The sequence below is a fragment of the Hypanus sabinus genome, chromosome 1, assembly GCF_030144855.1.
Source record: "Hypanus sabinus isolate sHypSab1 chromosome 1, sHypSab1.hap1, whole genome shotgun sequence".
Classification (NCBI taxonomy): Eukaryota; Metazoa; Chordata; class Chondrichthyes; order Myliobatiformes; family Dasyatidae; genus Hypanus; species Hypanus sabinus.
Window position 1 is genome coordinate 143526955 of NC_082706.1, and position 15833 is coordinate 143542787.

The following is a 15833-nucleotide window of genomic DNA, read 5'->3' on the forward strand; positions in this document are numbered from 1 at the left end:
GCTGGCCAATTCTGAATGGACACAATCCATGAACTCTAGTTTTTACCCCAGTGAGGGTCAATGTGTGTGGGACTGTCCTCACCAGTTTTTATTTTTATTTTTGCACTACTTACTTAATTTAACTATTTAAGATATATATATACTTACTGTAGTTCACATATTTTCTATTATTATGCATTGTATTGTACTGCTGCCACAAAACAACACATTTCACAACATACGCCAGTAATAGCAAACCTGATTCCAATTCTTAAACATAGCAATTATATCTGAATCCACGTCTTCTTCTGGCGTCATGTCCTAGATATTAAAAATGCTCCCTTCAGATCTCCCTTAAAACTCTTTCCTCTTACATTAAACCCATGGCTCTTGTTTCTGAAACTTTATTTTGGGTGTTCTAATCCTGTGCCTAGCTCCTTGAGAAGTAGAAGACTGTTTAGATCTCACTTACTTGTTGCAGGCTCGCCCCTCAATATTCGCTCTGCACTGGCAGGTCCCTTTTGTGATGCTGCAGGTAAGATTAACAGACCCTCCGATGTCACATCCACAGCCTGCCGGGAGAGAAAGAGCGAGGGGCAAGTCATTACATTTGAACCATATTCAGAGAGTACAATTCAGCTACATATATATAAATTACATGTTGTCCAGTTTCATGCATACAGTGCCTATGTAAAGTATACACCCCCACACCCCCGGAGGTTTTCATGTTTTATTGTTTTACAACATTGAATCACAGTGGATTTAATTTGGCTTTTTTTGACCCTGCTCAACAAAAAAAAAACTCCTTTGTGTCAAAGTGAAAACAGATCTCTACAAAATGATCTAAATTAATTACAAATATAAAACACATAAGTATTCGCTCCTCTTGATATAACACACCAAATCATCACTGGTGCAGCCAACTGGTTTTAGAAGTCACATAATCAGTTAAATGGAGATCACCTGTGTGCAGTCCAGGTGTTTCAACTGACTGTAGTAACAATACACCTGTAGCTGGAAGGACCAACTGCTGGTGAGTCAGTATCCTGCCAAAAACTTCACCGTGAAGACACAAGAACACTCCGAACAAAGTTGGGAAAAGGTTATGGAAAAGCACAAGTCAAGTCAGGAGATGCATACAAGAAAACTTCCAAGTCACTGAATATCCCTTAGAGTACAGTTAAGTCAGTCATTAAGAAATGGAAAGAATGTGTCACAGCTGTAAATCTGGCTAGAGCAGGCCGTCCTCAAACACTGAGTGACTGTGCAGGAAGGAGCCCTATAAAAACTCTGGAGGAGTTACAAACTTCAGTGGCTGAGATAGGAAAGACTGTGCGTACAACAACAAGGGTGGCAAAGAGAAAGCCATTGTGAAATAAAAACACACATGAAATCTCAACTTGAGTTTTCCAGAAGGCATGTGGGAGATTCTGAAGTCAGCTGGAAGAATATTCTATGATCTGATGAAACCAGAACTGAGCTTTTTGGCCATCAGACTAAATGCAATGTTTGGCATAAGCCAAACAGTACACATCATCAAAAACACACCATCACTACCGTGAAGCATGGTGATGACTGCATTATGCTGTGGGGATGCTTCACTGCAGCAGGCCCTGGAAGGCTTGTGAAGATAAAGGGTAAAATGAATGCAGCAAAATACAGAGAAATCTTGGAGGAAAAAGTGATGCAGTCTGCAAGAGAACTGCAACTTGGGAGAAGATTTGTTTTCCAGCAAGACAATGACACCAAGCATAAAGCCAAAGCTACACAGGAATGGCTTAAAAACAATAAACTTAATGTCCTGGTGTGGCTAAGTCAGAGTCCAGACCTCAATCTAATTGAGAATTTATAGCTGGACTTGAAAACGACTGCTCACTCATGATCCCCACGTAATCTGACTGAGCTTGAGCAGTTTTGTGAAGAAGAATGAGGAAAAATTGCTGTGTCCAGATGTGCAAAGCTGTTAGAGACCTATCCACACAGACTCAAGGCTGTAATTGCTGCCAGAGGTGGATCTACTAAAGACTGGCTTTAAGGAGATGAGTAATTATGCAATCAATATTTTTGTTTAATAACTGTAATAAATATAGACCAATTTGTAGAAATTTTTTTCACTTTGACACAAAAGAGTCTTTTCTGTTGATCAGTGTCTAAAAAGCAAATGAAATCCACTGTAATTCAATGTTGTAAAACAATAAAACACAAAAACTTCCAAGGGGGATGAATTTTTTAGGCACTGTGTATAAGTGTATATATGCATGTGTGTATGTGTATATATCCTGCAGAAGCGGAAATCTGAACTGAAGAAAGGAAATGCAGCCTAACACCCAGCAGGCCAGATGGCATGTCTAGAGAGAGAAACTAGGTTTGCATTTTTTTAGGACAAAGGTGCTTTACCAGAATCAGGGAAAATTAAACTGAACATGCTTGAATCTTGGTTAATTATTTACATTTCAGCGATTCCACAATATAGCAAGATCCCATAAACAATAATATAATGAGCAGATGATTTTTTTTCATATTTGGCAAATTGTTTTACCAAGGTTACATACATAGGTACAGTGAAAAACTGTGCTTTACATGCCACTCATGCAGATCATTTCATCACATCAGTACATTGAGGTAGTACAAGGGAAAACAATAACAGAACATAGAATAAAGTGTTACAGTTATAGAGAAAGTGCAGTGAAAGTAGATAATAAGGTGTAATGTCATTATGAGGTAGATTGTGAAGTCAAGGGTTCATTTATTTTACTAGAGGACAATTCAATAGTCGTAACATTAGAATAGAAGCCATCCTTGAGCTTGGTGGTTCACACATTCAGGCTTTTATATCTTCTGCCCAATGGGAGGAGAAGAGAGAATGTCCAAGGTTGGTGTGGTCTTTGATTAAGTTACCAAGGCAATGAGAAGGGTGGACAGAGTCCATGGAGGGGAGGCTGGCTTCCATGTTGTACTGAGCTGTGCCCATAACCTTCTGCAGCTTCTGACTTTGATCCTGATATCAGTCAAGGCATTACAGATAACTCCTCTGTCCTTCACTGATCCAGGGTTTATGGCTTCTATCTGAGAAGCAGGCAGTGTCTTCGCATAATATCTCATTGGGGAAATCAGGGAGGGGTAATAAGTGGCCAACCACTGAAAATGGATTTTAGAAATATCAAATTTTACAATTGTTTATATCAGATTGATCCAAGAACTTGGTTGTTGAGAATGTGTGCTGAGGCAGTAGTGTGGTCACAGTGAGTGAACATGGTGGAGGGGCAGGGAACATATTGTCAGAGTGAGCACAATCCTGCCTGATGGCTTGGTCTCTGTGGTACTCGTTTGGAGGATGAGTCTTTCACAACCTCGGAGAAAAAGACTGTGTGCATTCTCCCTACCTATGCCTCTCATGATTTTGTACACTCTATGAGGTCACTTCTCAGCTTCCTACACTCCAAGGAGAAAGTCCTAGCCTGCCTAACCTCTCCCTACAACCTAGTACTTCAAGTTCCAGCAACGTTATCATAAATCTACTCTGCACTCTTTCCAGCTTACTGACATACTCCTAAAGCAAAGAGACCAAAACTGAACACAACACTCCAAATGTGGCCTCACCAACATCTTGTACAACTGCTGAAATATTTCAAATCATTTAAAGAAGTAAAAATCCAGAACAAAACCTGTAGTTTCAAAACAGTCATAAATACTTCAACTACTTTGATTAAGTAACTTTACTTGTACACCACATCTTGGGAATTTAGAACATAGAACATTGCAGAAGAGGATCAGGTCCTTTGGCATGTTGTGATAAACTAACAGTAAAATGGTACACAAGACAAGTCTTTCATTCTACGTCAGTAAATGAGACAATAATAAACCGATTTACAAGTCACCACCTATTATCGGCCTTGGCTTTCATCACTCACCTTGGCAACCAAAGTAGTTCTTCTCTTCTAAGTTGTAGTGTCCTTCCACGCACCAGTCACAGAGCTCCCCACACACGTTGGATTTACAGTAACATTTGCCATTGCCCTGAAACATTAATATCATGGTTTCAATGTGAGACAGGGCCCCAACCCATGTGCAGACTATAAACCACCAACCCCTAGCAAACTCACCTGGTGGCACTCTGCGATCCCACTAACTGTACCGCTCACCTCACAGCCACATTCTGCAACACGAAAGAAAAGGACAAGTGGATTAGGCTCATCACTGACCCACTCCTATAAATGGAATAAGACAGAGGCTGCTCAGCCCATCGAGTCCACACCCAGACTCTCCCCATAGTGATTGATTCAACTTCCTGACGTTGAGGTGGATCTGCACCATTTCAATGCAAAAGATCATTATATCCCACTTGCCATTACATTCTGTTTGGGGAGCAGGCTCCTGATTCATGTCTTCATGTGTCCTTGTTTGTATCCTGCTGAAGATTCTCTGCATCCTCCTCATAACCCACATCACCTGCCAGCTTTGTACAGCAGCAAGCTTGATTACAGTATATTACGATTGGTTCCCTCATCTGAACCATTGATATAAAATGGTGAACAGTTATACAGACCTCTATAGCCTCTCACTCTATAGCCCCAACATGGAAATGACCCATTTATCCCTGCTCTGTTTTCTATTCACTAATCAGTTTCCAATCCCTACCAGGATTTAATCCACAGTACTGTGGACTCTAATCTTCTGTGACACCTAACCAAAGACCCACTTAATCTCCAACCACATCAACAAGGTCCCACATGGTAGACTGGTGCAGCAGGAGAGACCACAATGAGCTAATCAGATGGATACAAAATTGGCTTGGTGGCTAGCGCAGAGGGTGGTTGCTTTTCAGATTGGATACCTGTGACTAGTATTGTGCTGCAGGGAATAGTGTTGGGCCCACTGTTGATTGTTACATAGGTGAATGATTTGTAGGTGACATGGTTAGTAAGTGTGCAGATGACACGCCAATGGTTGTGTGGTGGACATTTGTCTAAGGCCACAGCAAGATCCAGATCAACTGGGATAGAAGCCAAAAGAATGGCATTTGGAGATTAACTCAGACAAGTATAAAGGGTTCATTTTGGGAAGTTAAACTAGGGAAGGACATACTCAGTGGATAAGGGTTCCCTGGGTGGTTTTCTACAGGAGAGAAACCAGCTGTATAATCATCTGGTTTGGGAAATTGCAAGCCACCCAACTACAAGACCCTATAAGGATTGTGAGGACTGCTGAGAGGATCATTGGGGTCTCTCTTTCACCCATCGCTGTGTACACAGGGCCCTTAGCATCATCACAGATCCCTTCCAGCTATGCCACAATCTCTTTGTCCCCCTACCACCAGGCAGGAGGTACCGCTGCATTAGGACAAGAGCTGTTAGGATGGGACACAGCTTCATACCCTAGGCCAGGAGACAACCACCCAGGTCTCATCACTTAAGAAGCACCAATTTACTTTTTGACTTGTGTCATAAATGCACCTATGTTAAATGTCAATCTTGTGGAATATATTTTACTACCTGTTAATTTATTTGTGGTAATATTACTTTCTGTGTTGTGTGTGAGTTATATGTACTGTGTTGTGAACCTTGGACCTTAGGAACATTGTTTTGTTTGACAGTATATATGTACATGGTTGAATGACAATAAACCTGACCTTGAACTTAGGGATACATGTACATACTTCCCAGAAAGTGTCGACACAGGTAGACAAGTGGTGACAAAGGTGTATGGCATGTCTGTGTGAATCGGTCAAGGCAAGGGTTAGGATATTATGTTACAGCTTGGAGTATAGTATGCAGTTCTGATCACCATACTATGGGAAGAATTTGATTAAGCTGGAGAGACCGCATGAAAAGTTCACAAGGATGGAGGGCTTGAGTTACAAGGAGAAACAATAGGCTAGGACTACTGTCTGGAGGGAAGTAGGCTGAGGGATTATTTTACAGAGGTTTATAAAATAATGAAGGGCATTAAAATAGTGGATGGTCAGTCTTTTCCCCAGGCTAAGGGAGTATTAAACCAGAAGCATAGGTTTAAGGTGGAAGGGGAAAGATTTAAAGGGGACCTGAGGGAAGGTTTTTCACACAGATGGCGGTGGATATATAGGTGGCCAGATGAATTGGTAGAGGTGGACACAATTACAATGTTTTAAAAAATATATTAGATAGGAAAGGGATAAGGGCCATTGTAGGCAAATAGTACCTGCTCAAGAAGACATGTTAGTCAACATGGATGACATCATAGCATATAACTCAATTACTCTGCTTCACTATTATCTATTCTTCTGGTTACAATCCTAAAACCCAAAGAGAATCACCACACATGATCACCCTTTCATAAATCCATGTGGACTCTGCCTAATACTTTTACAAATATATAATTGCTCTGGTTGGGTCTGTTGTCAAGAAAGAAACGGAGAGCTTTAAGACCTTCTTAATAGGGGAATATAAGTGGAAAGCACCTGGATATCCATGGTGTCCATGGAGAAAATTAGATGGTCAAGGCCAGGGAATTGAAAGTTGTTGAGGAGATCGAGAGCTTATGAATTGTCGTGGATGTAGATGGGGATTGAACCAAAGGGGATAGATAGCAATCAAAGTACCAGTTATTCACAAGATTATTATTGTGATGGATTTCATAAAACCAATTAAAAGCCAATGGTTCAGTTTTATCACCATTCACAAATTAAAGGAATTAATAAAACAGAGTAAATCATGCCTGGTTTTGGTTGTGCTAAGGTATCACAGATTAGCAGAACCATTGCCTGAATAGTCTATAGTGCCTGAGTGGAAAGGAGTGGGGTAACTTACCAATGCAGTCATCAGGACCACCTTCATCTGCCTTCCAGTAGAGTGCTTTACACTTCTCACACTTAGCGTCCCCAAGATTTGGTAAGCATTGGCAGGAAGCCTGTTTAACAGCAAATTTGTCTAAGTATAAATGGTGTTCACACAAAATGGATTTTGCCTCTTGAAAGCCAGTTTTATTTGGCTTAGTCTTAACTAACTCTTTTATACTTAAGTTGATGTTGTTCTTTACATGTTGGGAATATGGCTTTATGCCCAAGTTGACACAGGTTAATAGAATGTACCCATAACAGAATGTCTACACTCCATGGAGTCTGTCTTTACTTCTTGCTGCCAACACAAACAAAGGCCCCCACCTGCAAAGACATTCTCTCTTTTCCCCCTCCCATCCAGTAGAAGATACAAGAGCCTGAAATCACGTACCACCAGGCTCAAGTGTAGGATTTATCTCACTGTTATAAGAATGGTCTCCTAGTGCATTAAGATGGACTCTTGACCTCACAATCTACATCGTCATGGACTTGTTCTTTATTGTCTGCCTGCACTGCACTTTCTCTTTAACTGTAACACTTTGTTCTGCGTTTTGCTGTTTTCCATTTTAATAATTCAATGTACTGCTATGATGAAAAGATCTGTATGGTTGTCATGTAAAACAAAGCTTTTCCCTGAACCTCGGTACCTGTGACAAAAAAACAAGTCAGTTTACCAATTTAAGTTTATAATATCATTGTTAAGGGTGGGAATTGAAATTATTCAGAAGGTTCTACCATTGAACCCCTCCACGAGCCTCACTTTCATACAGCTGCTGGTAAGCAAAGATATACCTCAGCTTTCCTCTCTCCACAGACGCTGCCCTACTTATTGAGTACTTCCAGCACTCTGATTTATTTCTTATATCTAGCACCTGACTGTTCCAACATTTGGATTTCCCTCTCTACCCTTTAGTTACACCATTCCAGGCACATTAACTATTGGACATCAGAAACTAAAATGTCACATGGGCAACATTAGTCTTCACTGACCCCAGAGGCTTTCTCTGTTCTACCCACCCATTCCACAGATTGAAACATATAAGATTATTAAGGGATTGGACACGCTCGAGGCAGGAAGCATGTTCCCGATGATGGGTGAGTCCAGAACTAGAGGCCACAGTTTAAGAATAAAGGGGTAGGCCATTTAGAACAGAGATGCGGAAAAACTTTTTCACCCAGAGAGTGGTGGGTATGTGGAATGCTCTGCCCCAGAAGGCAGTGGAGGCCAAGTCTCTGGATGCATTCAAGAGAGGGTTAGATAGAGCTCCTATAGATAGCAGGGTCAAGGGATATAGGGAGAGGGCAGGAACGGGGTACTGATTGTGTATGATCAGCCATGATCACAGTGAATGGCGGTGCTGGCTAGAAGGGCCGAATGGCCTACTCCTGCACCTACTGTCTAATATCTATTGTCCACACTCTACAGCAAAACATCTTTAATTACCCACTTTTCCAGTTCTGATGAAGATTCTTTGACCAAAAGTATCAATTTTAGAGCACAGAGCAGTACAGCACAGGAGCTCAATACCTGTGCCAATCACAATGTCAATTTAAATGAATCCCATCTGCCTACTCATGATCCATATCTCTCCATTCCCTGCTTGTTTATGTATCTATCTAAATGCCTTTTAATCCTACCTGCTATCCTATCTGTTTCCAGCACCATTCATGGCAGTACATTCCATACCCCCACTGCTTACTGTATTAAAAATTTGCTTCATAATCTCCTTTAAACTTCCCCCCCTCAAAGTTACTGTAGTATATGAACTTTCATACATCTTTAACTTAGCTGAAGGCCATTCAGTCCATAGAGCTTTTGCTAACTCTCAGGCCCTGCCTGTGAGTCCCATCCCTCACTTATTTCCCTATAACCTATTTATTTTTGAGAGGGGAAAAAGGTTAAAACAATAATATGATTAAGGTTGAACTTTTTGAAATAACATAAAACTCTGACAGAATCAAAATGTGGTAAGTGCACAAGGAAAGTTAATGGATCAAAACACATGGGTGAGCTGAGGGAAACACCATGAGCTGTTTTGGAGAAGGAAGGCTGAGAATCGGAGTGGGAGTGCGGCGGGAGCCATCTTGATCTTTCTCTTCCTCTCATTGGAGTTAAGGGAGGCGGGACTGCGCAGGTGTGTGATGTTGGGGCAGTGAAGCACGGAAGATTTAAAAGGAACACAGCGGGCAGCGTCATTTTGCAGGCAGCGGAGTGAGTTGGGAGCAGAGTGTAGGCTTAAGGGCTTGGGCTCAATGGGCTTAGGCAGAAACGGGCAAGGCAAGGTAGGTTTAGTTTTCAATTTTTCCTGTTATTTGAGGAACGGGGGCAGTATGAGTGGGAGGGCAGCTTGTTGTTCTTGGTGTCAGATGTGGGAGGTCCTGGAGTCTCCTAGCCTCCCAGACGTCTATATCTGCGCCAGGTGCACCGAACTGCAGCTCCTCAGGGACCGTGTTAGGGAACTGGAGCTGCAGCTCGATGACCTTCGTCTGCTCAGGGAGAGTGAGGAGGTGCTAGAGAGGAGTTACGGGCAGGTGGTCACTCCGGGACCACGGGAGGCAGACAGGTGGGTCACGATTAGGAGAGGGAAGGGGAAGAGTCAGGTACTACAGAGTACCCCAGTGGCTGTATACCCCTTGACAATAAGTACTCCTGTTTGGGGACTGTTGGGGGGGGGACAGCCTACCTGGGGCAAGCAACAGTGGCCATGCCTCTGGCACAGACTCCGGCCCTGTAGCTCAGAAGGGTAGGGAAAGGAAGAGGAAGGCAGTAGTAATAGTGGACTCGATAGTTAGGGGGTCAGATAGGCAATTCTGTGGATGCAATCAGGAGACCTGGATGGTAGTTTGCCTCCCTGGTGCCAGGGTCCGGGATGTTTCTGATCGCATCCAAGATATTCTGAAATGGGAGGATGAGGAGCCAGAGGTTGTGGTACATATAGGTACCAACGACATAGGTAGGAAAAGGGAAGAGGTCCTGAAAGGAGAATATAGAGACTTAGGAAGGCAGTTGAGAAGAAGGACCACAAAGGTAGTAACCTCAGGATTACTGCCTGTGTCATGCGACAGTGAGAGTAGGAATGGAATGAGGTGGAGGATAAATGCGTGGCTGAAGGATTGGAGCAGGGGGCAGGGATACAAGTTTCTGGATCATTGAGACCTCTTTTGGGGCAGGTGTGACCTGTACAAAAAGGACGGGTTGCACTTGAATCCTAGAGGGACAAATATCCTGGCAGGGAGATTTGCGAAGGCTACTGGGGAGACTTAAAACTAGAATGGTTGGGGGGTGGGAATCAAATTGAAGAGACTAGGAGAGAGGATGTTAGTTCACAAATAGAGAAAGCTAGTAGACTGTGTGTGAGGGAAGATAGGCAGGTAACAGAGAAGCGGTGCACTCAAACCAAAGATGTAGGGGAGAAGGAAGAAAAAGATAATAAAGTTGTTTGCACTGTTAGGGATAAACAGAGAGTAAAAAATGGAGAGTTTCTTAAATGCATTTATTTTAATGCTAGGAGCATTGTAAGAAAGGTGGATGAGCTTAGAACATGGATTGATACTTAGAAGTATGATGTAGCTATTAGTGGAACATGATTGCAGGAGGGGTGTGATTGGCAACTAAATATTCCTGGATTTCGTTGCTTCAGGTGTGATAGAATCGGAGGGGCAAGAGGGGAAGGTATTGCATTGCTAGTCAGAGAAAATATTACAGCAGTGCTTTGGCAGGTTAGATTAGAGGGCTCATTTAGGGAGGCTACTTGTGTGGAATTGAGGAATGGGAAAGGTGTAGTAACACTTATAGGGGTGTATTATAGACTGCCTAATGGGGAGCAAGAATTGGAGGAGCAAATTTGTAGGGAGATAGCAGATATTTGCAGTAAGCACAAGGTTGTGATTGTGGGAGATTTTAATTTTGTGTTGGATCTCCTGTTAGGGAATGAGATAGGTCAAGTGACAGAGGTACGTGTTGGGGAGTACTTCGGGTCCAGTGATCACAATACCATTAGTTTCAATATAATTACGGAGAAGGATAGGACTGGACCCAGGGTTGAGATTTTTGATTAGAGAAAGGATAACTTTGAGAAGATGCAAAAGGATTTAGAAGCAGTGGATTGGGACAATTTGTTTTATGAGAAGGATGTAATAAGAGAAATGGAGGCCATTTAAAGGTGAAATTTTGAGGGTACAGAATCTTTATGTTCCTGTTAGGTTGAAAGGAAAGGTTAAAAGTTTGACAGAGCCTCAATATCAAGGGATATTGGAAACTTGGTTCGGAAAAAGGGGGAGATCTACAATAAATATAGGCAGCATGGAGTAAACGAGGTGCTCGAGGAATATAAAGAATGTAAAAAGAATCTTAAGAAAGAAATTAGAAAAGCTAAAAGATACGAGGTTGCTTTGGCAAGTAAGGTGAAAGTAAATCCAAAGGGTTTCTACAGCTATATTAATAGCAAAAGGATAGTGAGGGATAAAATTGGTCCCTTAGAGAATCAGAGTGGACAGCTATGTGCGGAGCCAAAAGAGGTGGGGGAGATTTTGAACAATTTATTTTCTTCGGTATTCACTAAGGAGAAGGATATTGAATTGTGTAAGGTAAGGGAAACAAGTAGGGAAGTTATGGAAACTATGACGATTAAAGAGGAGGAAGTACTGGTGCTTTTAAGGAATATAAAAGTGAATAAATCTCCAGATCCTGACAGGATATTTTCTAGGACCTTGAGGGAGGTTTGTGTAGAAATAGCAGGGGCTCTGACAGAAATATTTCAAATGTCATTAGAAACGGGGATGGTGCCAGAGGATTGGCGTGTTGCTCATTAGGTTCCATTGTTTAAAAAGGGTTCTAAGAGTAAAGCTAGCAATTATCAGCCTGTAAGTTTGAAGTCAGTGGTGGGTAAATTACTGCAAAGTATTCTTAGAGATAGTATATATAATTATCTGGATAGACAGGGTCTGATTAGGAACAGTCAACATGGATTTGTGCGTGGAAGGTTTTGTTTGACAAATCGTATTGAATTTTTTGAAGAGGTTACTAGGAAAGTTGATGGGTAAAGCAGTGGATGTTGTCTATATGGACTTCAGTAAGGCCTTTGACAAGGTTCCACATGGAAGGTTAGTTAGGAAGGTTCAATCGTTAGGTATTAATATTGAAGTAGTGAAATGGATTCAACAGTGGCTGGAATGGAGATGCCAGAGAGTAGTGGTGGATAACTGTTTGTCAGTTTGGATGCCAGTGACTAGTGGTGTGCCTCAGGGATCTGTACTGGGTCCAATGTTGCTTGTCATATACATTAATGATCTGGATGATGGGGTGGTAAATTGGATTAGTAAGTATGCAGATGATACTAAGATAGGTGGCATTGTGGATAACGAAGTAGGTTTTCAAAGCTTGCAGAGAGATTTAGGCCAGTTAGAAGAGTGGACTGAAAGATAGCAGATGGAGTTTAATGCTGATAAGTGTGAGGTGCTACATTTTGGTAGGAATAATCAAAATAGGACATACATGGTAAATTGTAGGACATTGAAGAATGCAATAGAACAGAGTGACCTACAAATAATGGTGCATAGTTCCCTGAAGGTGGAATCTCATCTGGATAGGGTGGTGAAGAAAGCGCTTGGGATGCTGACCTTTATAAATCAGAGCGTTGAGTATAGGAGTTGGGATGTAATGTTAAAATTGTACAAGGCATTGGTGAGGCCAAATTTGCAGTATTGTGTACAGTACTGGTCACTGAATTATAGGAAAGATGTCAACAAAATAGAGAGAGTACGGAGGAGATTTTCTAGAATGTTACCTGGGTTTCAGCACCTAAGTTACAGAGAAAGGTTGAACAAGTTAGGTCTTTATTCTTTGGAGCGTAGAAGGTTGAGGGGGGACTTGATAGAGGTATTTAAAATTATGGGGGGATAGATAGAGTTGACGTGAATAGACTTTTTCCATTGAGAGTAGGGGAGATTCAAACAAGAGGACATGAGTTGTGAGTTAGGGGGCAAAAGTTTAGGGGTAACATGAGGGGGAATTTCTTTACTCAGAGAGTGGTAGCTGTGTGGAATGAGCTTCCAGTAGAAGTGGTACAGGCAGGTTCGATTTTGTCATTTAAAAAAAATTGGATAGATATATGGACAGGAAAGGAATGGAGGGTTATGGGCTGAGTGCAGGTCGGTGGGACTAGGTGAGAGTAAGCATTCAGCACGGACTAGAAGGGCCGAGATAGCTTGTTTCCGTGCTGTAATTGTTATATGGTTATATGGTTAACGAGTGGATCTTCTTATGAAGAGGGCATGAGGGGAGAAATGCAGCCTTTGTTTGTTCTGATGGTGATTCAAAGGGTGACTGTCCTTCCCAGGGCTCTAAGATTGTGGGTTATGCCACGACACAGTTTGCTGAATGTCTGAACAAGGGTATTAAACATTTTTTCCTTCAGATTATCACCGTATTCTTTTCTCATTGGCTCCCACCCACCTACACTTGGGGTAATGGCCAACGAAGCTGCCAAAACATCATTACCTGATGAGAAGAGGGGTGGCAGGTATATCCAGCATAAACCAGGACCTTCAAAAGGGGCTCATTTGGGAGCTGGAGGGGTAATGATCTGCAGAGTTTCAGAGGACTGGTAAGGGATAAGGCTCCCTGATTAGGAGCCAATGTGGATTTGATGTGCTGAATGGTCTTCCTCTGCACTATGACCTCACTTGTATTTGCTCCTCAGCTGTGTTAATGAAGGATATTCCTAAGAGCATTTTCATTATTGATCTTCGGACAAGTTCCACTTACAATCATCAACACCACTGCTAGTGCTCACTATTTCATCTTTACTCATTGGTTCCCATCCAGCTGGATCTCAGCCATACCATAAATCGATGAACAGAAAGACCCTGGAGAGCCATAACCACTGGCAACACTCCAGGACTGGGAAGATTTTGCTTTGAAGTGCAGTAACTAAAGTGGTGCCAAAGGATAGTCAAAAACCATGCCTGTGAAAGAAAAACCTCAAGGCATACTTACAGAAAGTGCTGAGGGAGAATTACTCGTTGTCCCAGGTGACCGGCAGTCAGTCACTGAAAGAAACACCAGATATTAGGGGAAAAAATGTTTAATACCCTGTCCATATACCTATCCGATTTTTTTTTAAATGACAAAATCAAACCTGCCTCTACCACTTCTACCGGAAGCTTGTTCCACATTGTTCTATATAATCACGGCCGTCCTACCCTTGGGCTCTTCTCTTCTGTGCCAGTGCCTCACAACCCTCTAATCCCTTGTTCTCTTAATAATATACCTATCTCCTCTTTAAATGCCCCAATAATGCAGTGTCCACAACATTCCAGGGCTGAGAATTCCAGATATTCAACCCCTCTGCAGGAAGGAATTTCTATGCACCTCAGATTTCACTAATCTTGTAACCACATTAATGTGTTTGAGACTCTTTCAAAATGGAAAACGTCCACTCCATCATGTCCAGAAGGATCTTAGGGTTATTGAGTTGTACAGCACAGAAATAGGCCATTCAGCCCAACACGTCCTTGCTGACCAAGGTGCCAATCTCAGCTAAATCAGATTTGCTTGTGTTTACCCCCTTTAAACCTTTTCTATCTCCATTCCTGAATAAATGTCCAATAATCATTGTAATTACACCTGCCTCTACCATGTCCTCTGGCGCCATGTTCCATATACCCACCACTCTGTGTGAAAAACTTCCCCCGCAGGTCCTTTGTAAAATATACCCCTCTCATCTTAAACCCGAGCCACCAGTTTTAGATCTCTCTACCCTGGGAAAGAGACTGCGACCATTCACCCTATCTATACTTCTTGCTCCTCAGCCTCATTTGCTCCAAGGAGAATGATCTCAGCCCTCCTTCTCTGCTAACATAATCATGAATCTTGTACACTTCAACAATATCATCACTCATTCTTCCCATCTCTCTCAGCCCAAAGACCCATCAAACTCAGATTTAACATTTCCAAGCAGTCCCAAGAGTTACAATGGAATTACACTGTGAAGAGAGGTGTCTTTACATCACCAACCATTGTCTCAGCTCATATTTTACTGTATTCACTCCTATCCCCATTTCCCACAGAGCAAGTTTCCCTCCCTCAACACAAACATCTGCTTCAATCGGCTCAGTGGTACTGCTCTCTCATTTACTACAGGTGTCAAGAGTCAGTGAGCAATGCAGCCCAATGGGTCCACATATCCATAGTGCCTACCCAGCTAGTCCCAATGGGTCCACGTATCCACAGTGCCCACTCAACTAGTCCCAATGAATCCATAGCGTCAATAGTGCCCATCCTGCTAGTCCCAAGGGTTCATGCTATCCACGGTGCCCACCCAGCTAGTGCCAATGAGTCCATGCCATCCACAGTGCCCAATGTCCTGAGTTCAGCACATTTCCCTTAAAGTCCTGCCCCTCCATGTACCTGTCGAAGTGCTTCTTAAGTGATACTATTTTACCTGGCTTAATCACTTCCTCTGGTAGCTCATTCCATGTACTTACCACTGTCTAAATGAAAAGGTTACCTCTAGAGTCTCTTTTAAATCTCTCCGTTCTCATCCTAAGTCAATGCTCCCTAGTTTTGGTTTTCCTTCCCCTCACCCATCTAGAAATGGGACATTTCTACCATGGGAAGAAGATTCTGGCTTTCTATCGCTGCCTCTCCTAACTTTACTAACTTCTATCACATCTCCCCTCAACCTCTGACATCCGAGAAAACAACCCAAGGCATCTCATCATGAACAACAGCAATGAGAGAAGCTCTCTTACCTTGACAACGGGGGAAAACGTTGGTGCTGGAGACACAGGTATTACAACGCTGTCCGGTGAAGTGTGGTTGACATCTACACTGCCCAGTGGTCTGGTCACATGCAGCATCATAGGAACCTTCAGAAGAGCACTGGCAAGCTGTAAACAATGAAAGAATAGTTAGTGTGTTAACTGCAAAAGGAAACTAATGATTTTCACCTCATATTTCACAGTGAGTGTATGAGCAACATATAATGAGCTGGAAGAACTCGAGGGAAGTGAACAGTCTATGTTTCAAGCTCAGACC

At 42.4% G+C, this 15833-nt stretch overlaps 1 protein-coding gene across 1 annotated transcript in view; it reads right to left on the reverse strand.

Annotated features, from left to right (window-relative positions):
* The window catches only part of LOC132404944 (laminin subunit alpha-3-like), a 307054-nt gene that overhangs the window by 172926 nt on the left and 118295 nt on the right, over positions 1-15833 (reverse strand). Inside the window, 6 exon segments of the mRNA XM_059989599.1 lie at positions 361-551; positions 3891-3996; positions 4083-4135; positions 6765-6864; positions 13791-13843; positions 15548-15685. Of these exon segments, the coding sequence (XP_059845582.1) occupies positions 361-551; positions 3891-3996; positions 4083-4135; positions 6765-6864; positions 13791-13843; positions 15548-15685 (641 nt within the window).